The following is a 27,664-nucleotide window of genomic DNA, read 5'->3' as shown; positions in this document are numbered from 1 at the left end:
GCTGGAAAACTGACTGGCTAAGCATCACATCATCAAATCATTACAGAGTCCTTTTCCAAGAAAAAGGCTTAAACATTTCTTCAGAATCTATGAGACACACAAAAAGTCAGACTTCAGAGTATCATTCAACAGCTTTAATTTAAAATGAGGATAAATATATAAAAATATAAAAGGACATGGCAAGAAAGGGAAGAAATGTTTGATTGACTCAGCTACTTTAATTTTCAACAGGCTTCTCAGAGCCTGGTAAGCATGGATTGCTATGTTTTCTTGAATGTTATTTTAATAGGAAACAATTCAGAATGCAGATTGTCAGAGCAGAATGACAACCATTACATAGTGCTTCTGTACAGATGTTCTGTTCTGAAGCTCCCATAACAGAACTTCTACTTGAATCTTGATAGGCTCTAAAAACCCTGTAAAGCAAGGACACATGCAAGATAACAAAACTGAATACAGACCAGTTTGAGTACTCCTCATGGTTGTTGTTTCAGTTTCAGTTCAAAAATCTCAAACGAAGCTATTTAAAAAAATAATAATAAAAAAATCCCAACTTCTGAAGTTGATCAGCAAGCTGTCACACAAATTTGTCACTATGGATCTCATATTGGGCTGTGGAGGCAGAAGGAGCTGGGAAAAAACCAACTGGCAGTCAGTTAGAGTGGTGATTTGTAAGCTTTTTCAACAAGTAACCTGCCTCTTTCAGAAGACAGATTATGTCATAACCCTCCTCTCTTCTTATTCAGTCACATGAATCACTTTCAGTTCCACTGATAATTGAGTAAGACACTTGTGGCAGCTATAATACTTGCAGTAATGGGGAAGATCAGGGACCTGCTTGATATTGTCTTTTGTTGCAGTTCAGAAGATGAAAACAAGTATAGCCAGAGTTCAACCACTCAGTTTCCCTGCAAACTGCCAGCAGCACAGAGACTGTAGTATTCCATTTCAATATAAGAAAATGTACACTATTGATTTTTTCCAGCCTATTTGGAGTTGGTAATATTTAGAAGAGCATGGACTTTTCATCTCTTTATTACTCTTTTGCGTAAGCAGAACTGATGTTATGAGTCATGGTAGTTGCTATTGTGCAGTGATGAGTGAATAGCCTAGCCAGTAAACATTTTTATTTTGGCATGTGACTATGGATTTAATACAAATTTCATCTCTTGGCATGTTAGCACTACTTCAGATACACACCCATCTGAATATATGTACATTCACCCAGTCTACTTGAGAAGGCTGTAACATGCTTTCTGTTCTGTAATTCCTGCTTTTCATCTGAAGGTAATTAACAAAGTAACAACAGGATTTTCTATTTGCCATTTTAACTAGTTGATCAAATGAAAGTGCCAGTCACTTGGAAAAAGATAACAGCATATAGTCTGAAATTAAGTAAAGACAGAGCTAGGTAAACTTCTGTAATCCTTACAATAAATCTGTCCAAATATTTGTATTTTATCTGGATAATTTTTCCTAATACTAATGCCTATTTTTTTCTCCATAAATTACTTAAAGGAAGATATCCTTACAAAAGAAATAAGATTCACCCTCAATATCATGAACTTTGTGGCTATAGCATGGATTTGACTGCTCCACCTCTTATGAATAAAGGTTATGAATTGGATATTGAAGAAAGGGAAGAAAAGCCTAAGACTCACGTACACTTATTTCAGGTCAATGCTATGTGCACTTCAAAGGGTAAGTCTAAAGCAATCTGCAAGAGTCATCAGATGCTTCCACTTCATATGAAGGCATGTCTTTCAAAATAAGATATCTTACCCTTGTACAAAGTTTTCCAGGTGCAAGAGACTTTCCATTTTGCTACACCCCATACACTGCAGTTCAAATAGCTCACTTAATTTACAGTGTCCTTAGAGAGCCCATAATACTGTTTGTAGTAAACATTACCATTTATGTTTGTAATGCTTTTTAATAATTTGTGGTTATACATATATGCCTACATAAGAAAATGGGGTTGTGCCATTTTTATGTGGAATGGTGTGTTCCAGATGGAAATAAAAGAATAATGTAACAGGACAACAGATGAAATGGTATGTGAGCCCTCTAATCCAAATCCCTTGGGAAAAGAGAATTTGCTATAAATGAGACCCTTTCAGTTTCAGGTAGTGGGGAGTGTCTCAGGTTCCTCAGCTTGCAACAGCGACTTTTAACAGTGACAGATTTGTGCTCAGGCCCTGTAAAAGAAATCAGCATGTTATCTGCAAAACACTTCTCACAAACTGCCCACCAGCTAACTACTTCATAAGAACAAAGTTGCTGCCTTAGCTGTAATGTTAGAAGTGCACTGTCTATATACAAGAACTTTTCCATATTTTTCTAGAAACAGACTGCTGAGAATTCCTTAATAATTCCTGTGACCTCCTTAGCCAGATTTTGTGTCTTACTAACAAGCTATCCTTGAATATCTGTTGTTACAAACTCTTGTAACCCTGCATGAAGCCAGAGTGGTACTATGGGCCTCTAATCACATAACATTCAGCTTCTAAGCCAGAAGAAGCTAACCTGGACAGTTCTGAAATTGCCATGAAAGTACAGTAGGGCTGTACCCAGTGCAGAGTTTTGCTTTCTGGTATTAGGTACCACATTATCAGGGCAAGTTTTCTCTTGTGAGAAATACTACTGCAGACTAATATTTTTTTTATTACTGACAAAAGGCACCAACAAAATTTGAGAAAAAAAAAAGTAAACAAAGGAAAACATGTTAACTGTGTTACATATACAACTGAGACAAAGCTAAATTGTTTTCTCAGCTTTGTCCATCTGCTCTTACATTTTGCTGCCCACTCTGTCCATACCTATGGCCATTCTTGGCACTTTCTCACAAGTAATTTCAACACCAAGAAAGCCCAATGGAAAGAGCTGAGGTGTGGTGACTATTTCAATTTCATCTAAACACTGCTTTGTCCCTGCTGCTGTTGCATGATCCTACTACACACAACGTCTTACAAGACTACCGCTTAAAACCAGATCCTCTATTCCAGGCATCTGAAAATAGCAGTTCTGTCATTTTGCCTGCCTGGATCAAGTGATTTTTGTACTTGTTTGCTGCTCTACCCCAGTTCAAGCTGCAGATACCATGCAAATCTGGCTTAGCCAACCAACTGCAACATCAAAACTGATCCTGGTCTCTCAAGTGATTTCTGCTAATAATGAAATTGGCGCCAGCTTTGGCATACTTCACCAAGGGTTTATGAAAGTCTGCTGCAGTACTCACTTGTTAAGTGCCATTTGTTACTCTGGAGGGTACTCAGACTTTCATGATCAGCCAAAGAGCAACAGTTTATGACTGCAGGGCCTGAAATCTTCATATGCTATCACAGTTAAGTGCCCGACATGTGACGTAAGGTTTCTTGAACATGAGAATTAAATAAGCAACTTAGATGGTTTCAACTGGTTTTTTCTGTTTGTTTGTTTGTCTTTTTTTTTTTTTTTTTAATGACTTGTCAAAGGAATTTGAGACCAGACTGCTTAAGTTCTCCTGGAAACAATACAAGACCATTTTCAGTTCTCTTCCCTTCCCCCACATGTTCCCACCCCCTTAAAGAGCTTGCAAGAAAAAGCAGCAGTATTGATACTCTCTTTTAGCACCCTACATAAACGAATTAACATGCAACCACAGTAATAGCATAATTTATTTCTGTAAAAGCCAGTGCCACATTTCAACACAGTATCCTTTCTGAACACAGTACTTCAAAATCATCCCTAAGACAGCCTGTGTTAACCCCTCCAGCTCTTTGGATTTTTCAGTGTGAGCCTTTCTTCACTGAAGCTGTTTCTTGATCCCTCTCTCATTATGATATTGTCCTCAGTGTATCCTGAATGCCACACAACCTGACAGAGCACACCTCAGCCTTTTGTTAGCAAACCTAGCAAATTTTTAGAAATTAAACTGAGAAGCAGGGGTGGCAAACATACTATATTCAAAACCTCATTTAAATAACAAATTAAGATGTGATCTCAAAAAACATTAGAGTGTTATTCAGCTTTAACTCCACACAGCACAGGTTAAACTACTAGTATAATGTTACCAACTGCCACTTCCTGTTGTCTTTTCTTCACTATCCCACTCAACTACCCATTTAATTGCCTCCTATGCACACTTCAGAAATATAAGTTTCAGGAACCTGATGCAAGAATTTGGTAAATTACTTTCAAGATTCTCAAGCTTTTATTAAAGACCAACATTATATAATTAATATTTTATATGAATTCAACAAACTACCCAAACTAAAGTTCCTAATCACATGCCACACACATATATACCTACATTTCATGTTTATACATCTAGTAAAAAAAAAATAGAATGCACGTCTGTATGTGTACGTGTGTGTTTTTAATTGACTATCATACAGACGCACTAACATAAATGGCATGCATAGAATTTGCAAGAACACAAAGTATAACAAGAGGGTGTGCTGCTTACATGACACACAAATTAATATTGTAATTTAAAAACAAGTACACCATGAAGAATCTACTCACATCCCATTCATGGATTTTTCAAACATTGAAAATTAAATACTTGGAACCTAAACAAATCTAAAAGCTGACAAAACCTAAGTAATTTTTCCAAAGTGACAAATGTACAAACTTTTTCCTTTTCTAGGATGACAAAACCGATTTCATGCAGTTAATTCATGTTCAGACAGATCGTGACAGAATTATCATTTTAATACCACTGTCTTTTAAAAAAAACCCCACAAACCAACCCACAACAACTTTATCAGAATAACATATTCAGGATAAAAAGTACCACCATTTTTATCCAAAACAAAGGCATCCTAAAAGATCCCATTCAGTTCCCCTGATCAAGAATCGATTAAGTGAAGTACTAGTGCAAATTATTTTTCATTTTAAAGCACAACGTGGTAAACAGCATATTCTCCTTTTTCGCCATACATTCCCAGGTGGGATTTGCTTTGTTGTATCTCAGGAAAGCAGGAGCACTTGCTAGGATCTATTGCCATTCGTTCACAGTTCCCGAGAGTTTCATTTTTAAAGACAAAGACAGCTGATTCTCTCCCCCATCCCTAAGCCGCCTCCTCCTACATGAAAAAAACATCTTTTTTCATTTCTTATGAAGAAACTTACAGTATTTAATGTCTGAGGCACTCAATAAGTTTCCTTTTCCAAAGCTGAGAATTCCGACTAAGATTTGCTAAAATGCATTCACAAAGAGAAAACAAAGCCCAGCAAACCACTTACCCTCTTTAGCCACGTGAAGTGCTTGTAAATATCAATCTCACCATCCATGCTTTGGGCCCATCTCAGCAGTCACATTCCCAGGGTTAAAAGGAACCTTTGGAAGCAAGCACCCTGCTTTGTACTACAGAATATAGCTGTGACTTCTTCCCCTTTCAACCCTCAACTTCTAAAACCTTGAATGTGTTCACATTTTTAAGCCAAATCTTCTGCCTCTGTCCCACAGGCTTATCCCGAATGCTTCTCACAGATGTATATATAACACACAACTGTATAAACTTCAGACTCTCCCCCAAACATCTGGTTCTTTTAAAAAGCAGATCAGTTAGCAACACGAACAATGTAACTCCGAAAACTTAAAAAATGTAACTTGCTAAATGATCTTTAAAAAAGGATCTTTCAAGAATAGTATAAATCTGCAGAAACTGTTCCGCTTTAATGTTGAATAGTAAGCTAAAAATTATTAAGCTGTCACCGAGAAACTATTTTCAAGTAATGCTTTCTCTGGCTTTCTGCTTCTAGAGTGCCTGGAACTCATTACCAAAGACCCCCTATTTCCTGTCTCTGTTTTACTCCCTGTTTATCGTAACACTACTCAGCCTTCTCAGTTTATTTCAGGCTCAGACTAATCCTAAAAATAAGTCTGCTCTTTGAATTACTTGCCTGTCCTCTCAAAAGACATTATAAAAGAGGAGGAATTCAAGGACAGTCCTGTGGATAAGTTAATTATCCCATAAATACTGCTATTGCCAAAGAGGCAATTTTACATCCTAACAAAAGATGATGATACCCTTCTAAGACTGTCTGCTCCCACCGAAGCTGAAGTCTCACAGCATGGCAACTTTTCAAACTTGTAACACCAGGATAAATGCATATGCAAAGCAACGCTCTGGCAAGACAAGAACTTTAAAAAGTTCCTTTGCCTGTTACTGTGGTGTCCTCTAGTGTCTCCACACAGCAGTTATGATTAAGTTCTAATTTTCCCCAACACTTTCCAGTGTTATGTCTCCCACTAGTTAAAAGCGGCTTTGGCCTTAAACTGGGCAGCTGATTCTTCTACACACAAGGACAACTACTTGGGCAATGCCTATAAAACACAAAACACAACTGTCCCCATGGGATTTTTGTCACGATCTCAGAACATTTACTTATTTTCCCATTTTCTTCAGTTTCTACAGCCAAACTCACTCCTGCATTAAAGGAAAGTAAAACAGCAATTTGGAATAGCCAGTGTGAAAATTGTCCATCTTACTAATGAAATATACAAAGAACTCAAAGTCTGAAGCTGTATAATGCCCTGAAAAGCAGTTCTTAGAGGGCTCTGCTCCACTTCACCATCTATCTACCTTCCAAACTACATGAAGGAGTTTCTACAAGGAAGAAGGAATTTTATTGTTTTAACCATTCTTGCTCCTTTTGACCTGACAGACCTCTTTTTAGACTTCAGCTTTCTTCATATATTAATTACGTGTTGTTACTTCAAGTCACGTGACAAGAAAAACAGGAAAGGTTTTTTTAGAAGTTAGTGCTACGTGTCTTCTAAAGGTGCTAGGATATCTAAAACCACCAGTAAATATGACAAGAGAAAAGAATTGTCAGTTTCCAAAAGTGAACCATGTCACAGGGCAGATCTGAGGAGGACTTGGGTTGCTCTGTACACAGAACAAACACACTTACTGTGTCCTGGTTGTAGAAGTTTTTATGCTATCTTAAAGTTGATGAGAGCAGCTATTTCTTGAAAAGCTCACAGGATCTGGCGAAAGCTACATTGTCAATAGTCCACTTTTCTTTAAAAACCATAAAAACTGAGATGCACTTAATACAGGACACTTCTCAGTGCATCATAGCCTCTGTCATGGCTGACAAACTGAAGACTGAAGAGGGATTGTATCAACATTAAAACATTAAGTCTCTCAGCCTTAAGGCATTTTCCCCCCAGAAAACTAGTTACCTAGTTATGGAGAACAACAAATATGTCAAACTATCTCAAAAGTATCTCATAGCACAGCCACTACGGAGCCTCAAGTTCCACATTTCATCCATTTCAAAACACATGCTCTAGGACTAATTTTGGGCTTATATAGGGAAGAGGAAAACACACCTATCTTAAAACATTCCACTACACAGCCTCTCTGAATGATTTTGCTTTTAATTTAAAAAAAAACTACAGGAAAACTATACTACTCCACTTATTAGTGCCTCAGTGCAGTGTCTGCAGTTAGGTGAGTATCCATTTCTCCTCTTAAAAGTATTTAAAATTACAAACATACCTTATTTCTGCCTAGTCATTTGTCCTGGATTTCATGCAAAGGCCTCCTGATTCTGTTACAGTCATTCTTCCTGATTAAAAGGTAAACGTGTCTGAATTTTTTGCACCTTATCAGCCACAAATGTTGACAACAGGCATTCCAGACAGTCACATGCTCACTTTTAGCCTGTTACCTGCAAGCTGAACTTTACATCCTGCTTGAGCTTTGGCCCGAAAATGTTTCAGACACCAACTGAATGCAAATCAATTGCACCAGATTTGCTTACAATACTCGTCCATTTCACTGAAAACACAGGTTAGTTTCCCTGGGCAGTGTGAAAATAAGGAAAATATGTTGCAAACTGGGAATTGCTTTGCTGGGTTACCAACACTGGGTACTTTTTTTCCTTTATTTTTAGGAAATACACATCTATGTGTAGATCTTCACTGAGAATTAACTTCTAGTTCAACAGAGAGTTAAAACACAACCAAAGAACAATTCCTTACTATCACTGCAATGCTACCACCCTCAAGAGTTAGCCCGTGGAGAGAGAATGATCTAGTTATTGCTCCCTTCCTCCCTCAAATTGTTTATTTTCTCCAGTGCAGTCTTCAAAAGTCACTGAAAACACACATTATGGTCATATAAATGCAATGTAGGACACTAAAATGTTTAAAATGAACTAAGTTCATTACTCTACAAAACCCATTAGGATTTATTTGCCAATTCTGTGCTTCCATAGAAAATTGCACTACTTCTGTAATGACTACTGCCACTGTTGATAGAACTAAAAACTCCATTTGCAGAACACCAAAGGTGCTAGCTCCTTGAATGTCTGCTGACACATAACCCATAAAAAAGACCCAGCTATTAATATCAGAACATCAAATATTTCAAACAAGATTTTAAATCTGTTTCAAATAAAAAGACATCCTGTAACAGCTTTGAAACTGAAAGTAAGGGAATGCTTCAAACAATCAGTTAAACTTCTCATGTGCCTCCATTTCAGACCTAAGAGGCAAGAAAAAAATACACAAATCCTCTTAGAACAGTGGGGGAAAGGAAACCTGACTGGTCTATTCCCTCTTCTCTTACCAGTCCTGGACCTCAGAAAGCACAAGGTTGTTTGCTTTCCCACCACTGCTCCTGTTTGTCCTATCCAGCTGAGACCCTATGAACATTATGAAATCATGTTTATTACTGGCATTTCAGTAATTTCATTTTTTATTCAGCTAAATCTGTGCTAAAACACAGACTTCAGTGATTTTGTCAGAGCAGCACAAATGCAAACTGACAATAGTGTTCTTGTGCTGGCACTGCATTGTCTGGGAGGCTAAAGGGCAAGGGAACAGGAAGGAGAGCAGCTCTTCAGCCTCCATCGTCAGGTCCAGGTCCCTGGAGCATAACACCTCTCTTTCTTTTCAGAAATAACTTCTAGTTAATTTTGGTTTCAAAACCCATCAGCTTCTGAAAACACTAAAAGAATATATACATGGCCTTTCAGGCCAAGAACTGAAATGACCAACTATGTGTCTTCCTAGCCGCAGAGTCCAGCTGAGTATGCACATACAACAACAAATATACTCATTCCCAAGAATTAGTATCAACTTTTCCTACATCCATTACTCTAAGCTCTTCCCAATCCTAGTGTCTGGACTGCTTTGGAAACACAGGGATTAGGATCAGATTTTAAAATGGAAAAATTTCCTCAGCGTGCCAATTCACACACCTGTCATTCGCATGCTGCAGAAATATGTGAGAACTTCAGAGTGAAGTAAGAAAAACTATAAGAATATTCTTGCACAGGAATACCTGTGTAAGATGTAACTCAGGACATTTGTGCAAAAGACTATGGAGGAAGAAATCCTTCTTACGTGGTGAGGAATGGCTTTAGAAATCTAGATGAAGCATTTCCAGTAAGATAATTTGTCTTTCTCATGACTAACTGATAATGCCTAAGTGACAGAGAACGATTAAACTCTTGAAACAAAAGGAAGAAAAAAAAATATTGCACTATGCATATAAAAACATTTGATTTCCTTTTGATAATTTAAAAAAATAAATATGGATCCTGGGAAACAGACTAGAAGTAGTGTTATGGAGATACATTAACAAATAATCCTTTCTCAGCATAAAATGCACTCAATCCTAATGGCCTAAATCTTTGACTCAAATCTGTATTTATGAAATAATCAGACTTAGATGGCCATTAGCTGCAAGCCAGCATGGTTAACACTCACTCTTATCTCATGTTCAGGGAGGGGAGGCAATATTCAACACGGGTGCTGGGAACTTTGGAGTCATTCCCATCTGCAGGCTGTATGATACCATGTATCTCTAGCACTGCTATGTCCTTTCTGGTTATTGCTCAAGTAACAACGAAGCTCTCTTCCCTTGGCTTGCATAAAGAATGTATTACCAATACTTAGATGAAGTTACTGTTCATTAATTCATCCACAGACATTTGTGCATTCTTGGCAGTTTCAAGCATTCCTTGCCCTATGCTGAAACACTTTTTCCAGCCCAAGATCTAAAAGAACTGTAATTTTTTACATGAAAATTATTTAGAAGAAGAAACTTGAGTACAATGTTCTTGCATGAAAATGAAAAAATGTTTTCTACTTAACAAAACAATCTCTGTGAACACTCCCTCCCAGTCACTACAGGCAAGAGTCACTGATATGTAAAGAAAATATTTAAAGAAATATATTTACATTCTACCACACAATATATTATAATAAATCAGCTTTTTTTCAGTCTGAAATGTTTCAAATTACTAAATATGCAGTAAATCAGTATAAGAAACATTTAAAACAGGACATTCATCAAATATTTGCACATACATCCGTGACATTAGCAGTTAAATTTTGCATCTTCTCAGTATGAAACACATCAGATTTTATCTTTTAAATTTCACAACAGACAAAATTGTGAAAAAAAACAAGTCAACAAAAAACCAAAACAAAACCCAAACAAAACCAAATCAGAATAAGTTGCAGATAAAACTTTAAAAGTCCTTATTTCTGATAAGGGTTATACAAAATTTAATTATTTTCTTCTCAAGCATTTATTTCAGAAAAATAAAGCACATGGTTATCTACTTATGAAGTAGAGTAGCACGCCATCACGTTGCATAACATGTCTAAAATAAGTATAATTTTTTCCATTTTTGTAAGATCACAAAACCTGAAAATATTTTTATTTTGCATTATAATGAAATGCAGGTATGTTTGCCACTATTATTAGCACACTAGTCCAAAACTGATGGAAGTAATTTTGTTTTGCATTATGTTGTTGCTATGTTTGTAATCAATTATAATATTCAGCAAACGAAATGGCTCAGCCTACTCAAATTCTGTGAAATTTGATCAAAGTTTCTATAAAAAAATACTTCAAACTTGTGCCATTCCCCTAACACTCAAGTAATACACCGAATCAACACAGGACCTTTAAAAAGAAAATTTTGCCTCCAGCTTCTTCCCAAGACCATTACATTTATACCTTATCTGTTAGCACCATTGTTTTTAATAAAATAATTACCTTTTACCAATCCGTCTGTTATTTACTTTACATGAAACATTTTCTGATGTTTCCTCTAGCTACACTTGAAAAAGCAGATACTTCATAGCACTTACATCAATATTCATGTTTGCTAAATTAATACACTGTATCACGTTTAAATCAGAGAAAAGCAACGCAGCTGGAAATTCTAGTGACAGATCTTAATGTGAAATTAAAAAGGGACACCATGCATAACACTACACACTGAAGGGAAGATGAACTAATGTGATATCCAGCCACTTAGTGCAAAGGAAGCAACTGAAGCCAACAGCTGGAGCAGTCTTAGATAAATAGAACTGAATAAATTGTATTAGTGTTTTTGAAGGCTAACATGCAATTTCTGTATACAATCATGGCTTCTATACAGCAGTTCTCTGTTTCCTTTGACAATATCAAGGTGTGGAGAGCCCACGTAGGTGAGAATTACCCTCAAGGGCTAAACTTCACAATATGTCAGTAGAACACCTTGAAACCTTGGAAAACTTAATATATAAAAATACAGGCCCTGCTATTACAACAGGAATAACACCTTTCTTCCGTGAGTACTCTAAGCCTAAGGTCATAGCACAATTCTGTTGAATCATTTGTGGTCACTGCAATTTAAAGGTGGCTCTGTTAGGCATTACTGACATAATAATAAAATCATAAGCACGTGATTCTACAATTCTACGACCATTACAAGGTGAAAGAAAATACCAAAAACTAATCACACAGTGTCATTTTAAGACAGAGATCTAAATCAGCACTACTCACTACAAAGCTATTTTAAGCTTCTAGTAGTTCATGCAGAGAAGACTTTCCTACCTCTGCTGACAGCTACTACAGTGAACAGTCAGTCAAGAGATGACAGAGTTGACTCCCAAACAAAAGAGCCACAGATCATTAAAAATATTTTTTTAAAAAACTAGGCCTGGTGTAGAAAACATTCCATGCAAGCTGCATATACCCTCTTTCCAGTATCTCCAAGGCACTCTTCAGCATTCATAAACAGCTGCACATATAAGGGACACTTCTCTGGTCTTTCTCGTGTGCTGTGAATTGCTCTGACATGCTTGGGGAACTCAGAGGACCAGATCTTCCAGGTCAGGTCTTCCCTGCACCATCAACTCATTGAAAAAGTGCTGGAGCACAAGTGAAGGACTGGGTCCATACAGTTTTCAACTCCAACTACTGCTCAGAAAACATACCATCTCATGTTTCAAGTTGGCTAAAATAAACACGAACGCTTATGGAATGATGGCTTTTCTACACTGTCCCAAGCAGGCTCTACTGGTCCATTCTCAATTTAACATGTGTTAATACCACTTGGCACTGGGCAGATTCAGCTATATATAGCTCCGTCGTGACTCTCAACAGTTGAGTCCCACAGTCAAATCCACCAGCAGATGAATACATTGGCTTTATCTGGCATTGCTCAGAAAGCATTCTCTTCCCACTCAGCTGTTGCTGAAAAATACTGTTGATACTTTTCTAAAAGCATGTTGTCACAGTATATTGAAGTGCCCTGTGTGGCAGTAATTTTCTTCCTCTGTTCTGGACAGATAACTCCATAAAATGCATTTCAGAAAAAAAGTGAAATAAATGGACCAGTGATTATGTTTCAGCAAAGCCCTTTAACACATGCTTAAAACAAAACTTTGAGCAATTTAAAAACTTAAAGAACTCCATCAAATAACAATTCTGAACTGGGCTTTACTGTTTTAATCCAAGTCTCTGTGAAGACACTAGGCAAAAAAAATCCTTTATTTTAACACACAGTGGAAACAATCTCTTCTGAACCTTAATCACGACCAAATGGCAACCAAGACTCTAAGAAATTGATCCTATTTGTGCTGAAAAGTCTGGGTTTAGCACTACAGTAACATAGAGCATGAAATGAGACTAACACCAACATATATCATAAGGCAATTCACATTATTTTACAAATTGCCTCTACCACACATTCCTCTACTGTTTCTTCTGTTCTTCTCCCCTTCCTGTTTTCTCAAGAACATTTAGAAAGATCACCAGAACTAGGCTTCCAAGAAAAAATATAATTAGGAAAATACTGATGAGTTTTCAAGAATGAACATGATATGAAGATACATGGTAAAGTGGCTTGCTTTAAATATAAACGTTCCACTGAAAGGAAGATCAGATTTTTCGATACTGGAAATGAGGCTTTCACACATGTTTAAAATTTTTTTAGGACCACTGTAAGAACACTAGGGTTCCTCTTTACTTAGAAAAGGGCTCCTGAAAGATGTATAGAATAAAAAAACCCCAAAAACAATCAACAGCACAGGTAATTTAGAGTAATGAAATGAAAGTGTAACTAAATACATTCTCTCATAGCTCACTGAGTCAAACAGTCAGTTGTTACTGCAGCAGTTAATTTTTAATGCTGAAATTACTACCTGTTTTGTGATATGTCTGGTGGTCACTAGCAATACTAAAATATTTAACAAGAAGCACTGAAACTACGCACAATTATTATTTTTTTTTAATATGAACTCTCCATGATAATATTTTTGTTCTGTTTTTAAGGCCAAAGAATTTACAGTCATAAAGCATGTAAAAAACTCCATACATTCACTTTGAGGCAAATTTTTAATACAGTTCTTAAGTAGTAAGAAGCCTATAATTAATGATGATTTATTCCATTTTAGCTTAGTCAAAAGATTTTTGCAGTTATAGCAACTATTAAATCCTCATTCTGATACATAGTCATAATCTTTCCAAATTCAGCCCTAACTTTGTCAAACCTATTTCATCTATCTCAAAGCAGAGGCAGCAGAGTTAACTGTGCTTGGTTGTACTGTAACCTCAAGAACATGATACGTTCACAGAAATGCAAAAAAAAAGGCTTTTCAAAAAACACACCTTTAGTTTCACAAAAGGTGAGTCTCTTCCTTAGACAATTGTAAAGGATAAGCACAAAATCTGACTCCACCAAATCTCTGAAACACCAAACCACAGCCAATGGTTCCATAAAAACAGGAATAAAGTAGATGCTATCAGAGGAAGAAGTAAGCTAGGGAGCACCTATCAGGTATGAAACACAGTGTCTAAGGTTTTCACTCAAGCTGTATCTAATTTTTTCCATCTTTGGCATTCACACCTATAGCAGACACTGAAGAGTGTAACAGCTAAAAGTGCTTTAAAAAATACTAATTTGAACAAACCACAATAAACAACTTGGTGACATTTCATGTCTGATAAATTCCATAGTTTGGTACTATGGAATGGAAGGAAGAGAGACCTTGAGTGAGACCAGCTGGAGTATCTATAATCAGCACAGAAGCTTCCTGACTGATCAGTAATAAGCCCATGTGCCTCAAAAGGCCAAACTCCACGGTCATTTATTTAAACACTGGGTGTAGCTCAGCACATTCAGTGACAATTACCACAGTGGTAAAGCTACCTGAATTATAAGGCCAAGGGACAATTTTCTGCAGAAGTTATTTCTTCCATTCTAGTACAACTGAGCTCTAGTTTCTAGATGATATTCCAACACAAAGAAGGGTCAAGTCACTTTCTGTCCTCTGCCCTGCAACCCCAAATAGTGCTGTGTGGCACAAACAGAACTAGCATGCCTGCTATGGCCACACTCTGCCTCAGAGAGCTTTCAGGGCTGTAGTAGGTTATGATAATTGCTCAGGAAGAAGTAGCACACAAGAAAATAATTGGGACTTCTCTTCCATACTTCTACTTAAACCAAATGCTAATTGTTAAATACTGTTGTTTGATACTATCCAGCAGGACCTAATCTTAAACTAGCTTTCTGCCTCCCCCCCTTCTGTGGTTTCCCATAAAAGATTATATAGGGCAGTAGCAAAACACAAACTCACATTATTTCCATAAGGCACACTGTATTCTTGATTAAGGGTGGCAGCTGCAATGATTTTTGACACAATTTTCAAGCAACTTAAGTGAAGAAAAAAAATAAAGTATCACTCTTTTCTTGAAAGAAGCATGCTTATCTACTTTTAAATTAACATCAGATTTCTTTTTGTATCTCTAGTTTTTAATGTATTTCTAGTCAGGATAAGCTGGCAATATTTTTAACCACACCTATTCCTGCATAATGTTAGAAATTAAGCAGTTGCTGTATTCTCTAAAACCAGTGGTTTATTCAGTACATGCTAGAGCAGCCCCCAGCTTCAAAGGAAGGTGCATAGACACCCCAAATAAAGAGATGCAGAATTAAACATCCACAAAAGAAGATCCCCTTCTAATATGACTTATAATGGCTCTAAAAAAAAACAACTTCAAAAGCATCAGTTCACTATCTACTCTAAAGTTTGTTACAATTCAATTATTACAATTATTGCTACTGATATTAGACATAGTGTTATGTAACATTTCATTTGAACACAATAATTAAAGTATATTCCAGATATCTGGACTGAATTCCTAGTCTACACTTCAGAGAGCATGTTTAGAAGAGACTCTTTGTAGCAAATTCCATTTGAGAGCATCTGGCATTTTCTGTGTAACGTTTCAGTTGCAGTAACTGGGGACTCACACCTCAGGGGTGCCTTTGTGAACTCGACAGGTTGGCAGACAGTAGAGAACTCCACGGGTACACACAGAAACTAAAGCACCCACCTGTCCATTAGGAGAGGTGTGTGAACAGGGGAACCCACATCCCCAGAAGAGGCTGTTCATGCTTCTAACCAGCTTAGAGGGAGGAAAAAGGTGCCTGTAACTGTGAATGCGTGCATTTGAATGTCTGTGTGACTTTAGCTTTTGAAATTAGTTAGAGACGCATTCAGAAATTTGTAGGTGTTCCTTAGCATTCCTTATTCTGGCTTATCTGTTGTATTGCTGATGTTGATCCTAAATATATACAGTTCACGGATTTCTAGTTAATTATGTCTTTAATAAATCAGCAAACTGCTTCAAACTTGATGTGTTTAAAACACATGAATCGAGCAGGAGTTCTTTATGACACCCCAATATTTCACAGACTAACAATTACCAAGCTTCGTTTGAGGCTTCCAATGTGAATGGATTCAGTGAGCTACAGAGTTCTCATTCTCTATGCATTACTACCTTAACTATCCGTTTTTTGTATGTATCAAGCATCATGTATCACAGCTCTGGGTTGGAATTAGGAGATTTTGGTATGGGACATAACTATGAAATATGTATTCCATTTCACTGAACCAAGCTGAATTTTATCAGATTTTTTCTCCATTTCCAAGTGAAACTGCTATGTGTTAGTGGAGAAAGTTCTTGCAAATTTGAAGTCCCTGGAAGTTGTGTGCATGCTTACAATTTATTTGTGTTTTTTTTAAATACAAAAAAGGTTTAGAAATAAATGTATTACTATCCATTTTTAAATAACAGTCACTGTGTAACTAGGTACTACCCCTCCCTGTGCACATCTTTAAAAAAAAGTGCAGAATTCATCAATACAGAGTGCAGAATTCATCAATACAGAGAACAGTGCAAACACTGTGTGCCCCATCTCCTCGTTCTCTTGGTCTTTCACCAACTTCTTATACTCCTATAATTTAGTAATCAGCAGATTACTAAAGCAGTGGTAATTAGCAGATGAGCAGTGGTAATATCCTCAGCTTTTTATGATTGTTCACCATCCCCTGCAGTGCTCTAAGTAGGCAGATTTCAGTTATAAATAGAATTGAGGTATCAAAATACTTCAACCAATGTTGTTTGCAAACAAAATGGAAAAGCTACAAATAACTACTCACCAGGTTCTCCTCAAACCACTCCCGAATACACACTGCTGTGGCCCCTGGAATTTGATTTCGCAATGCTTCTTTCTCTTGAGGATCCTCTAGCATTTCCAATGCCATCTTGAGATCTTCCAGGAGATGCAAAATTTGAAATGGGCCCAAGTATACTGATGGAGCAGGTGACACAATATCATAACCACCATTAGCATACTCTGTAGCTGTCTTTGTACCTAAACCCAAGAAAAAATCACAAGATAAAATAACGTTATATAATTGTTTTGTTAAGTGACAAACATATAGGTACTACACACTACAACATTTGGACTTCAGATGCTAACTGTTAGGTACAAGTATTTCAGGCATAGAAATATTTGAGTTAGTCTCTAGAGAAAAAATGAACACTGGAGAATTCAATGTGAGAGGTATGTGCAATCATATTTAAAAAGAACTGTGACCTAGAAAGCATTTGCAATGTCTATTAAATTAAGCAAAAAACCCTACCACAAATCACCTGTAATTTTCGATAGTTACCATGAGATGTCACTAACTTCTCAGCTAGCTAGAGGTCCCCACACGGAGCAGTGTTAAGCAATGTAAGAAAGATTAATGCACTCCTTTGACAAGAAACTTAAATGAAAATAGATCGCGTTACCAGAACTAGAAAAATATGTGACCTCGAGCAGGTTTAAAACCCTCCCATAGAGAAGAAAACCCAAAAAGTAAGCAACAAAAATGGCTAATGAGACTTTGCTAGCTCTCTCAATTACAAAACGCTCTCTCAATTACACCACCTCCCTCCTGCTAGCCCTCCAGCACCAACATTATTTTCTAAAGAACAATTAGGCACAGCAACAACTGTATGTCTCTTCAGGGAAGAACTATAAAAAAATAGGAATTCTAATATCTCTGAACGTTTTTGTCTTATTACCCTGTGTTTCAATGAGATGCACACTAAAATGAGCTATCTTTCCTCAGTCTTTAATTTCAGACCTTGATTTCATTTAATATACTTTTGTTTCTTTAAGAACTAGTCAGGTGCAAAATGTTTATTTGCTCTACTTTTTACAGTCTTTGTATACAATTCATTGCATGACGTACATAATAGATTGTACTCACATCATGTCTTCATTCCTGTGCTCTCTGGCACAAGCAATCACATTTTCCCCTTTTATTTGACTTAATGGAATTATTTCTTTTTTAGGCTTTTGATCATTTGCATTGTACTCCTCTCAATCCTTTCACTTTGTAACATACTTTACAGGTGTATACTTGATCCACATAGCATACAGTATTTCTTAGAGGACTGTATCATTGATCTAAACAAGGGGATTATAATACTTTCCATACTACTGTTTGTTTTACTCCCATGTTGAACATTATTTAAATCTTAGTTACAAAAGGAACAGAAATCTTCACTGGACCTTGGAAAATTATTTGCTAAGTTTTTTTCTTGAGCAGATGCATCTAATTTGAAACCCAGATGTATAAGTAATTCAAATTTTCTTCTCGAATGAACATCATTTTGCATTAATCAATGTTACTTTGCCTGCTATACTTACTTATCTACCATGATTCAGACATTACAAGTTATGTTTGAGCCCAATGGTTCATTTTACATATAGCCTGAGATACAACTACTACCTCAATACAACTCTGACTACAACTCAATATACTGATACTCTAGGTCCTAGTACACTGAAATGCCTTCTAGGTTAGCTTTTAACAAAAATGCTAATAGATAATTTAATCCTAATACTGTTTCCCATCTCAATCTGTTTTTGATCCAAGACAATATTTTGTCTCTCATGTTGTGAATGCTTAACTTTACTCAAAGCTCTTAAGAAAATTCTAAATAATATTACCAGGTTTTCATCAACCTTTAATATTGCAAAGAATTCTGTCAGATCAATAATCTTTGGAAAAAAATAATGTGGTTTGTATTCTACTACAGGATGTACATGCTTTTTTAATGTTTCAAGCAATGTAAAACCATCCCTAGAAATTCTAAAGTTTTGCAAGGCTCAGTAGTAGGGCTTGTTGTCTTTTTAATTGGGATTTTTTTGTATGTGTGTTTTTTGCATCTTGTGTTTTGTTTTGTTTCAAAGCAACACCCTGATTTTCACTACTGATGTATTTCATATATTCTTAAGATCTTTTCAAACTCCTGTTTGGTCCTGTTGACTTCCGTTGCTTATGAGTTTATTTTAATACCTCAAGTGTGAGATCTCATCTTAATTTCTGGCTAAGACCCTGTCCGGGATAAAGTTTCTTCAATATCCGGTGCCGTAAAGACTGCTACACAAGACAACCTCATAAATCCACCTTGTCTTCCTGAATTATTTCCTTCTGATGAGAGGATCAACTAACTGTTTTGCTGGACTTGAGTATTCTAACCACTACAGGATATTTTCTAGTGTACTTCTGTACTCTCAGCTACTTCCACCAGTTTAGTTGTTGCTTTTTATGTACTTCCTAATGCAGATTATAATTAAACTCCAGCAAGTAAAAATAGCAGATTTCCAGACTGCGTAATGTTTTAATTCAGCCAGAGTGGCTCACAACTTACTTTCCAACAGAGGTATGCACACAAACTGAAATCTGACATTGCCTTCTTAAATAGCATTGATGGCACTTTTAAAAAATGTGGCTTCCTTGGTTATTGTGACATTAGGAGTTTTAAACTAGTTTTCTTAGTCTTTCTTTTGTAAAACTCCATGTAAATTTTCTGTCTTTTTGCTTAGCAAGTATTTCTCAGGCCAGAAACACAGACAGGATCCACAGTTATTTCATAACCCTTCAGTGAACTGACAATTTAAAATAGATATGGAATAGGGAAAACTTAATGGAGCATTCTGTTACAGCATTTTTCATGCTACTTATATGAAGACTTTTAATATATAAAAGAGGGAGAAATGAACAAAAAACCACACAATCCAGACAAAATCCCATAAACTTTCAGGTCCACAACCAATACTTCAGCTGCAAAATAAAAGCCATAATCTTTAAGCTAAATCCAGATTTAAAACAATTGTTCAGGAGTTCAGTTAATTGTACTAGGTAGATTATACAGCCATAACTACAGCCATACCATACACAGCACTATTGCCTTCTTGAGGACAGTATTGGTGACATATTCCCTGACCAGTCTCAATGCCTCACTACATATCACATCTTGCCTCCATCCTTAGATGATAAAGACTACAATGTTACTGGTAACATCTGCCTTCCACAGAAAATAATTTTAAATTCTGTAGGAAAGTTGAATGACAGTGAAACTCGCATTCTGGCCTTTATCTGATTTGCTTCTATCAATGCACCAGGAAAAAAAACATTTAAGCACACTCTTTAATCTTGGCAAGTGAAAGAACCGTCAGCCTTAAGAAACTCAGCTCTATAAAGGTAAAAATTCTCAAGTGCTGGAGCATAGCAGGGCCAGCTAGGAATTTTATGCTTCGTTATTTCGTGAGACTCCATATGTACGCTTCAGTTTTCCCAAGCTCTTCAACTAACTGTTCAGTCTGGCAGAATTTTCAGCATCCTCAAAGTCTCACATTTTACTCTCTTCTCAGAACTGCCAAGAACTGGGTCCATGTGTAAGGCACATGTGCTGAGTTCCCACAGTTGTAATCTAAGGTGGTTATTGAGGACAACCCTGTCCTGTGTAGGGACATTTGGAAGGTAGTCATGTGCTTTTACTGGGAAAGAACATCAGCTTGACATCTAGTGATCGAGACAAAGTCCATTTAAGAATTTGGAGGGCTTTTTCTTACTGTTCCCTTCCCTGCCTCAAGTTTTCCTGCATTTAAGTTAGCATGAAATAAGAAATTAAAAAGAAGCCAGAAGGAGGAAAATGGCTAACAGAAAGAGATGCAACAAATGCAAAACATCCAAGACATCCTTATGGCAAACTCATGTTCCCTGAACTACCTACAACCACACAAAATCTGCTACATCTTATGACTAGGAATTAATTTTGAGGGCAAATAGTATAGGATTTTAAAATGCAGAAGACGAGAAAGGTATTTCAACATTTTCTTAGCCAATAACAGCAGACACATAGCACAGTATGTATTTGCTTTTATGAATAAAGATGTAATAAACTTACAAGTGAACTGTCTGTAAATTCTTGTATGCACTAGTTCCATTAAAACTTGAAAGGAAAAATATCTCTTTGATTAATACCAGCTAAAATGAAGGAAGAAGAGATTGAAAGGCTCAATTTGATTCAGAATTTTAGATCTTTCAACTGAGGTTACTGAGGTTACTTCAACTGAGGTTTCATTACTCATGAAAGACAGTATTAATGAATGTGTGTGTGTGTGTGTGTATATATATCTCAGTACTATTCAAAATTTGTATTTAGACTTCAAAAAGAAGGCAGTAGTGAGAGAAGAAAGTACCCATGTCTGATACCATTAGGAAGAAAGACAAATGGAACCCCACACCATATCTGTACCCTTATGCTGAGAAATCGGCGTAATTCTGACACGTGCTGAAGATTCCAGCTTTCAGCTAAGAAAATTCCACTAGTTTTGAGTCACTGGGGTCAGAAATATGACGCAAGGACTTAGAAGTGCTTTGTGTTGCTGGATGGGGGCCAGAGTACTCAAGAAAAGTTAGAAAGCCCTCCCATGAGTAACTCGCCTTGTCTGGAACAGGAGCTACCCACAGACCTCAGTGCCTCAATAACAGAACATGACCCTTCACACTTCCCCATCAAATACATGCAAACACTTCTCCTTTGAGAGATTAGTTTTAAACTGGTTTGCTATGGGCTGCTATTGTGGTACTTATTCTCCTGGCCACATCTCTGGATGCAACAATTACTGCACTTTATGCTAGGTAAAGAAATGCAGAGTTCAACTCAGCATTTTAATGTAAAGACTTCTCCTTTTTTACTGCTTAAATTCAAATGAATCACAAACTCGCTTTCCATGTAGTTTCATATCAAGTAGGCTATATATTGCTCACAGAAGGACAAGAACACACCCTGAAACACAGAAGTAAAAGCGTGTAGGAGTAAATAATTACATTTCTTTGCATTTGTTTAAATCTTCACATCATCAGGCTGCAAAGCACAAAGTTTTAGCACCAGACAGTAAGAATTTGGATCTCCTTGCAGACTGATGAAAAAAAAAAGATACCACAGTGCAAAGAGAACACCACATGTTACCAGTACACTCTACCATTAACAGCAATTAATTTGAATGTAACTTTATTATAAATAGTTGGAGTGGGAAAGTATATGGTTCAAGCACAAGAATTTTATAGATACTCAGGAAAAAATCAATGTAGTTTTGAACTCTTGCAAAAAGACTTATTTTGTATAGCCTAGAGCAAGTCACAGTCTTCCTCTGCACCTCACTTTTTTCCAGAGGTAAGCAGGACACCGGGGAATCTTTTGTCATTACGTTTCTATAATATTCAACACCATGGTTTCCTAGTGGAACACAATTCATCATCATAAATGTCTGCCTTAGAAGAGTAGGAAAGAAATAGGAAAAATAAGTATTGGAAGTAAGACATTCCAAGCGGCTCAGTTCTGGCTTCCACGTACAGACAGTGGATGAAGGAGCTGCGCCATAGGTTTATGGTGGAAAGACTAAGAAAAATAATTAAAAAAAAAAAAAGGAAAGCTTTTAAGTTACACATTTCCTACACCTTGACCTTGCAAGCACATTTTTAGTTCAAAGTTCCTTGCAATTAGCTCAATGGCTTCAAAGAAACATTCCTTTTGGGCAAATACATAACCTATTGAGACAACTGCACTACGGGTGGATTGCAAAAATAAGTTACTAAGCAGAAGTAAAGAAAGAAGCAGAAAGCCTTGCCAGTTTGAAAATCTCCTCAGCTTACATTGTATATATTCATCTATCACCCAACTTTCATTACTCTTAGAAGTGAATACTGGCTTCGATCTCTCACTTTTCCTGGCATTTTAACTTTTGACCCATGCATTCACCCTTAGTATTTTTTTGCTCTAAAACTGGCTGAGTTTTAGAAAAAAGTTCCTGGTAATACATAGCTCAACCACCAGTGGTTAAAATGAGATCTTCCTTAAACTGCTGACTTCATTAGTTCAGTAAACAGCAAAAAACATCAGAAGCCCCACAACAAAACATAAAAGCTACTTCTATGCTGGGGTAAGGATGACTTTCTATAAAGCAGAAATACTCAAGGCTAACAGTTTTGATACCTGATCAACACTGGTTAGAATAAAATTATAAACATACTTTTTTCTCTGGCCTTTCAGTCAAGCATTACACCGGTAGAGAACTTTTTTTTTACCTGAGATTTTACTCAGCATATAGGTTATCCAAGTTCTTCCTCTCCTTCAAGACTACAAAGTGTAAATCTCTTTGAAGCACAAGTCTCTTTCTCATGAAGACAGCCTTGAAAACATCAGTTTACATAAACTAGTAGCAAGGTCTGGACGGGACATAATTCAGCCTCCTTGTTCCTAAGCCTTCTGCCAAAGGAGTGAAGAGGTAGCTCACACAAACCTTTCTTCTAATGCTGTAATGCAAATACATCACAGCTGCTGTGTTTTGAATCATAGCTCATATTAGCTTCTTCTTAAATCTCTGCTTTTAGATCTTTAACTACAGGGAGCAGTAACTGTTAAGCTGGACTAGCAGGAAGCCCTCAGAAAAAATTTCCAAGCCTAGAAACATTAATGACCACATTCAGATTCAAGCTTCACACACAGCTCAGATGATTTTCAACTGAGTGTTTTTTTTTCAGTCATAGGTGGAATCCTTGAGACAATTTACAAGAACTGCCTATAATTTCTTATGCAAATTATCTGTGTAATTACTGAACCTTTTTACTTTTACATGCTTACAGACTCTAAACTGTGATGTGCAGCACATTAGGTACTGCGTATACAACTATAACAAAAGGATCTCTCCTATCCAGAAACACAAGCCAAGCAGCCTTACAGCTGGCGAAGAAAGGAAGATGGATTATGCTTCTATGACAGAAATTTGTGGCCAAGTCTCCACTGCACAGGAAAAAACGGGATCAATACATTTTATTCAAGACAAACAAAAACTTGCACCAATTTTATCTCCTTTTTTATTTACACACAAAAAAAATGTGTATTTAGAGCCAGTGAAATCAGTCGTCTAATTAAAACAGTGTTGTGAGACAACAAAGGTATCTTTTCAGTGCAAAATCTGGAACTGCTCATAGCAAGCAGTAGTACACTACTGGTAACATGAATACTGTTTCATGGAAAAAGTAATCTCTGAAAGCATAGGGGAAAAACCAGCATTCAGTTTCTGAGGAAATAAAAGACATCTTGTTTTATGAAAATTACACTATTTTGATTTTTGAAAAGACTCAAGTCAATTTCATTGCCTTAAAGTAGGAAGATGAGAAGCTATGCTTTTGAATTTAAAGAAATTCCATCCTTGAAAAAGCTTGTTTAAATTCATATCTTAGAAATCTGTTCACTAGCCTGTTAAACAGCTGAGTGACTCATGTACTGAAAAACAGATAACATCATGCAAACCACAAAAGAACCTTTGTGTCTCAGATTTTCAATCCTATGGGGTTATGGCCACCACGGTTTAACTGCCTTTCTTTGCTACATATTGCATCTGCAGCTCTTTACATTTCTGTTTCTTTTCCATCCTTTTCAAAACTTAAAACAAATACCTATGATATATGGATTTTGTTTCACATAAACACAGTACTGTATATTTGGTAAATTGATATAGGAGTCTAGCTCATAACCATATTTTTGTTGTTTTATACTGGCAGAATGGTTTATCTTATAGTTACTGGTAAATAATTTGAAGCAGCATATTTCAATTGCAAAGATTTCTCCATTTTGAATTCCTTTTTAACTCTTATTTTCAAGAAAACTTCTCATTTTGTTGTTTTCCTGGAAAGGCAGGAACACATTTGAGGGAAGCCAAAAACCAACTTGATCAGTAAGTCACTGTTCAACTTAGACCTTCAATGACCACTTTTGTGCTTAACAATGTTAAGCATCTATCTTGTAAGAAATCACTAAGTCTTTATAGGAAACAAGTTCTCAGTGCTTTCAGCTCCACAAGGTTCTGAAGTACTGTCATCTCTACAGAGGGAATTCATCAGTACAAACAAGATTCAGCGAGTCTTCACTCTTATCTTGTGCTCAGACCCCCACTATCTGGGAGAAAATATGCTTAGGACAGTGAGAGCATGGGAAGTATGTTTTGGGACAGTAGCTCAAATAGTTATAATGACCTCTTGCAAGGTTAAGCACTCAAAATTGAGGAAATTCCAAACTTCAGGTTGCTCTGGCAACCCTGGGTAAGGAATGAGTAGACAATGCTGCACATGCACAATCAACAGGCAGTTTGCCACGTTTTTCACGTGCTTTTAAAACACAGATCAAAACTGCACCTCAACAGTTCTGCAAGGTCTTAACCAGAAGGCTACAGCTTGTGTAAGGCCCTACAATATACAGTATGAAATGGCTGCAATGGTTATTCAAATACATGCACAGCTTGTGAGGCCCCATCTTAGATGTTGTTGACAAACCTTTTAAAGTTTTAAAAGATTTAAAATTGTTATAAATCTGTTATCATTGACAACATCTAAGGAATTCACTAACTACCTTTTCTGAAGTCAAGTATCTGAAGCTAAATGTCAGCAGCTAACAAGCTATAAGAAGCGTTCTAAAATAAAGATAAACGTTGAACTACAAATTATTAACCCTAAAAAATTGTGTTTATATTTTCCTCTTTATTATCCAGGATGGCTAAAGGTCACAATTTTTATCATTTTTTCCCCCCTCACAAGACTCTTGACATGTATTTTTCTTGAACTGTTGTGATAGCAAGCTATATATTTTCCTATCAAACACCTTATTTTAAGTTAATTTCCTTTTTTAGATCCCTATTGCTGCAAGATCTATGCATAAATAAGCTTTAGCACTATAGTGATTGTATGGTACAACTTCACAAATGTTCACCTTAATTAACACATAGCTACTGCATTAATTAATTAAGAAACAAGTGCTGTAGATACGTTATGCCTTTTGCTCAGAAAAACCCCTCTAACTTTTTGATTGAAAAAGAACAGAAAATAAAAAGGAAATAAACTAATAATAACTGAGGCACAGCCTATTAATACAACTACAATTTATTTAGAAAATACAAGAAAACTTGTTATTTTCAATTACTCTGAGCTATAATGAAAAAAATTGTCCAGTATTTAAATGACTGTTTCTCTCATCATTGTTTCAACTATTAGTCTGTCAGTTCAGTGCTCTAAAATTAAATTCTACAAAGATCCCTGTATTAAAATTATAAAAAGTTATACACCTTTACCATAGAAATTAAATTTTGAATATGAACCTTGAATAGGGCGTGATAAAAACACAAAGCCATCTGGAAGTATAAAAATTCAAAAGACAAAATAGAAGCCATTCCTTAGCCATTCTACACAATCACAAGAGGCTCATACAGCCCATCAACTGTGTGTCACCCAGTGCGTATTTCATGTAAGACCCACCCACACCTCCCCCAACACACAACACAAAAAACAGGATTAAGTGCTCTCTGGTCTGGATAATTTCAATCCCTTATGAAACACAACAGAGTTGTCTATATTTTTCACTTAAAGTGAGACTAGTCCTTACATTCTGTGATGATTTATGTGACTATTCATGGGTAAAGGATGAGGTCACAAGGAAATATTTTTATTTCCTATTATTTATGTAGGAAGTCAGTGAAAACATTATCCCACAAAACCTAAAATTCACCTGAAGAGGTTCAAATGAGTGTATTTTTTGTCCACTCCTGCATTTTAAATCCAGATTCTAATCATTTAACTAGAGGTGACTTGGTAACCTAACACATCCAGGAACACAGCATAGCTCTGGAACTTGAACTAGATTATTTTCATAGTAAAATTATGATGGGGCACAACCAGAAAAGAAAAAAAAGAAGAAAAAAACCCCCACAAACAGGTCCTCCTTCTAATTCTAGCAAATAGACCCCACAAGGAAAATATATTACACTTGAATTAAATTCTTGTTAATCTCTTAAGTATAATTTTATTTTAAGGCCCTCTTTTCAGCAAGGCTGTGGGAAGTGGTTGGGTTTGCAGCACACAGCTGAAGCAGTGAGGCAAACTCAAGTGTTCTGCCACCTCCAGAGAGGGGTATTTAAACAGACATACTTCTTGGACAAATTGACAAACTTTTACATCATTTATATTTTTAAATCTTTCAGTACTACTACTGAAATACCAGTACTCACCTGTGTGACAACACATTTAACTTTCTAACTATTTTTCAGTAAGCAATAATTGTAGCAGCTCTGGTTAAAACGAAACTCAATTACACTGATTACTTGGTGAATTTGAAAAGACTCTAGATGCAGGAGACTATAATATTGTGACAGGAGTTTTCAGATATTACAATTACGGTAATTATTCATGAAAAGAAACAGTGGATTTTCAGATTGTTGACTGAGAGAAGTCTTGATATTTAGTTTTATACGAAAGCAAAATAACAATGATTTTAATTCATTAGGATATATTGCAAAGAAAATTTATTAAAATCTAGTCCTTTAAAGAAACACACGTTAATAAATGGGTACAAACTGAATAAAAGGGAAAGTAACGATTTCCCTAAACCTCAGAGGGAAGCAATGCCAAAGTCCAGCACTTCAAATAAAGAATGCATAGACAGACATGACATATGAACACTTTCTTTGGAGAAAGCCTCTGTTTGGAGTGCAAGTCATTCTAGCTAATGGATAAGTCATGTTCACTGACAATCACATTAGCCCTTTTTGCTATTTTAGTTAAATAAGGCTAATCATTTAGCATGCCTAATTTATATAGCTATGAGGGTGGGTTATCAGTACAGATGTACTGAAGCATAAACAACTTGGGAACACTGACCTATCTGTCAAATTTGATCAAGCCCAATGAAATTCA

The 27,664-nt window shown here is 36.3% G+C and overlaps 1 protein-coding gene across 1 annotated transcript in view; it reads right to left on the bottom strand.

Moving 5' to 3' along the window:
- The window catches only part of PPFIBP2 (PPFIA binding protein 2), a 105,133-nt gene that overhangs the window by 54,270 nt on the left and 23,199 nt on the right, over nucleotides 1–27,664 (bottom strand). Inside the window, exon 3 of the mRNA XM_051622221.1 lies at nucleotides 16,736–16,950. Coding sequence (XP_051478181.1) covers nucleotides 16,736–16,950 — 215 coding nt within the window. The remainder of the gene's footprint in view (nucleotides 1–16,735; nucleotides 16,951–27,664) is intronic.

The sequence above is a fragment of the Apus apus genome, chromosome 5 (assembly GCF_020740795.1).
Source record: "Apus apus isolate bApuApu2 chromosome 5, bApuApu2.pri.cur, whole genome shotgun sequence".
Lineage (NCBI taxonomy): Eukaryota > Metazoa > Chordata > Aves > Apodiformes > Apodidae > Apus > Apus apus.
The sequence above is the reverse complement of the archived record's forward strand: the minus strand, read 5'-3'. Positions and strand labels throughout refer to the sequence as shown.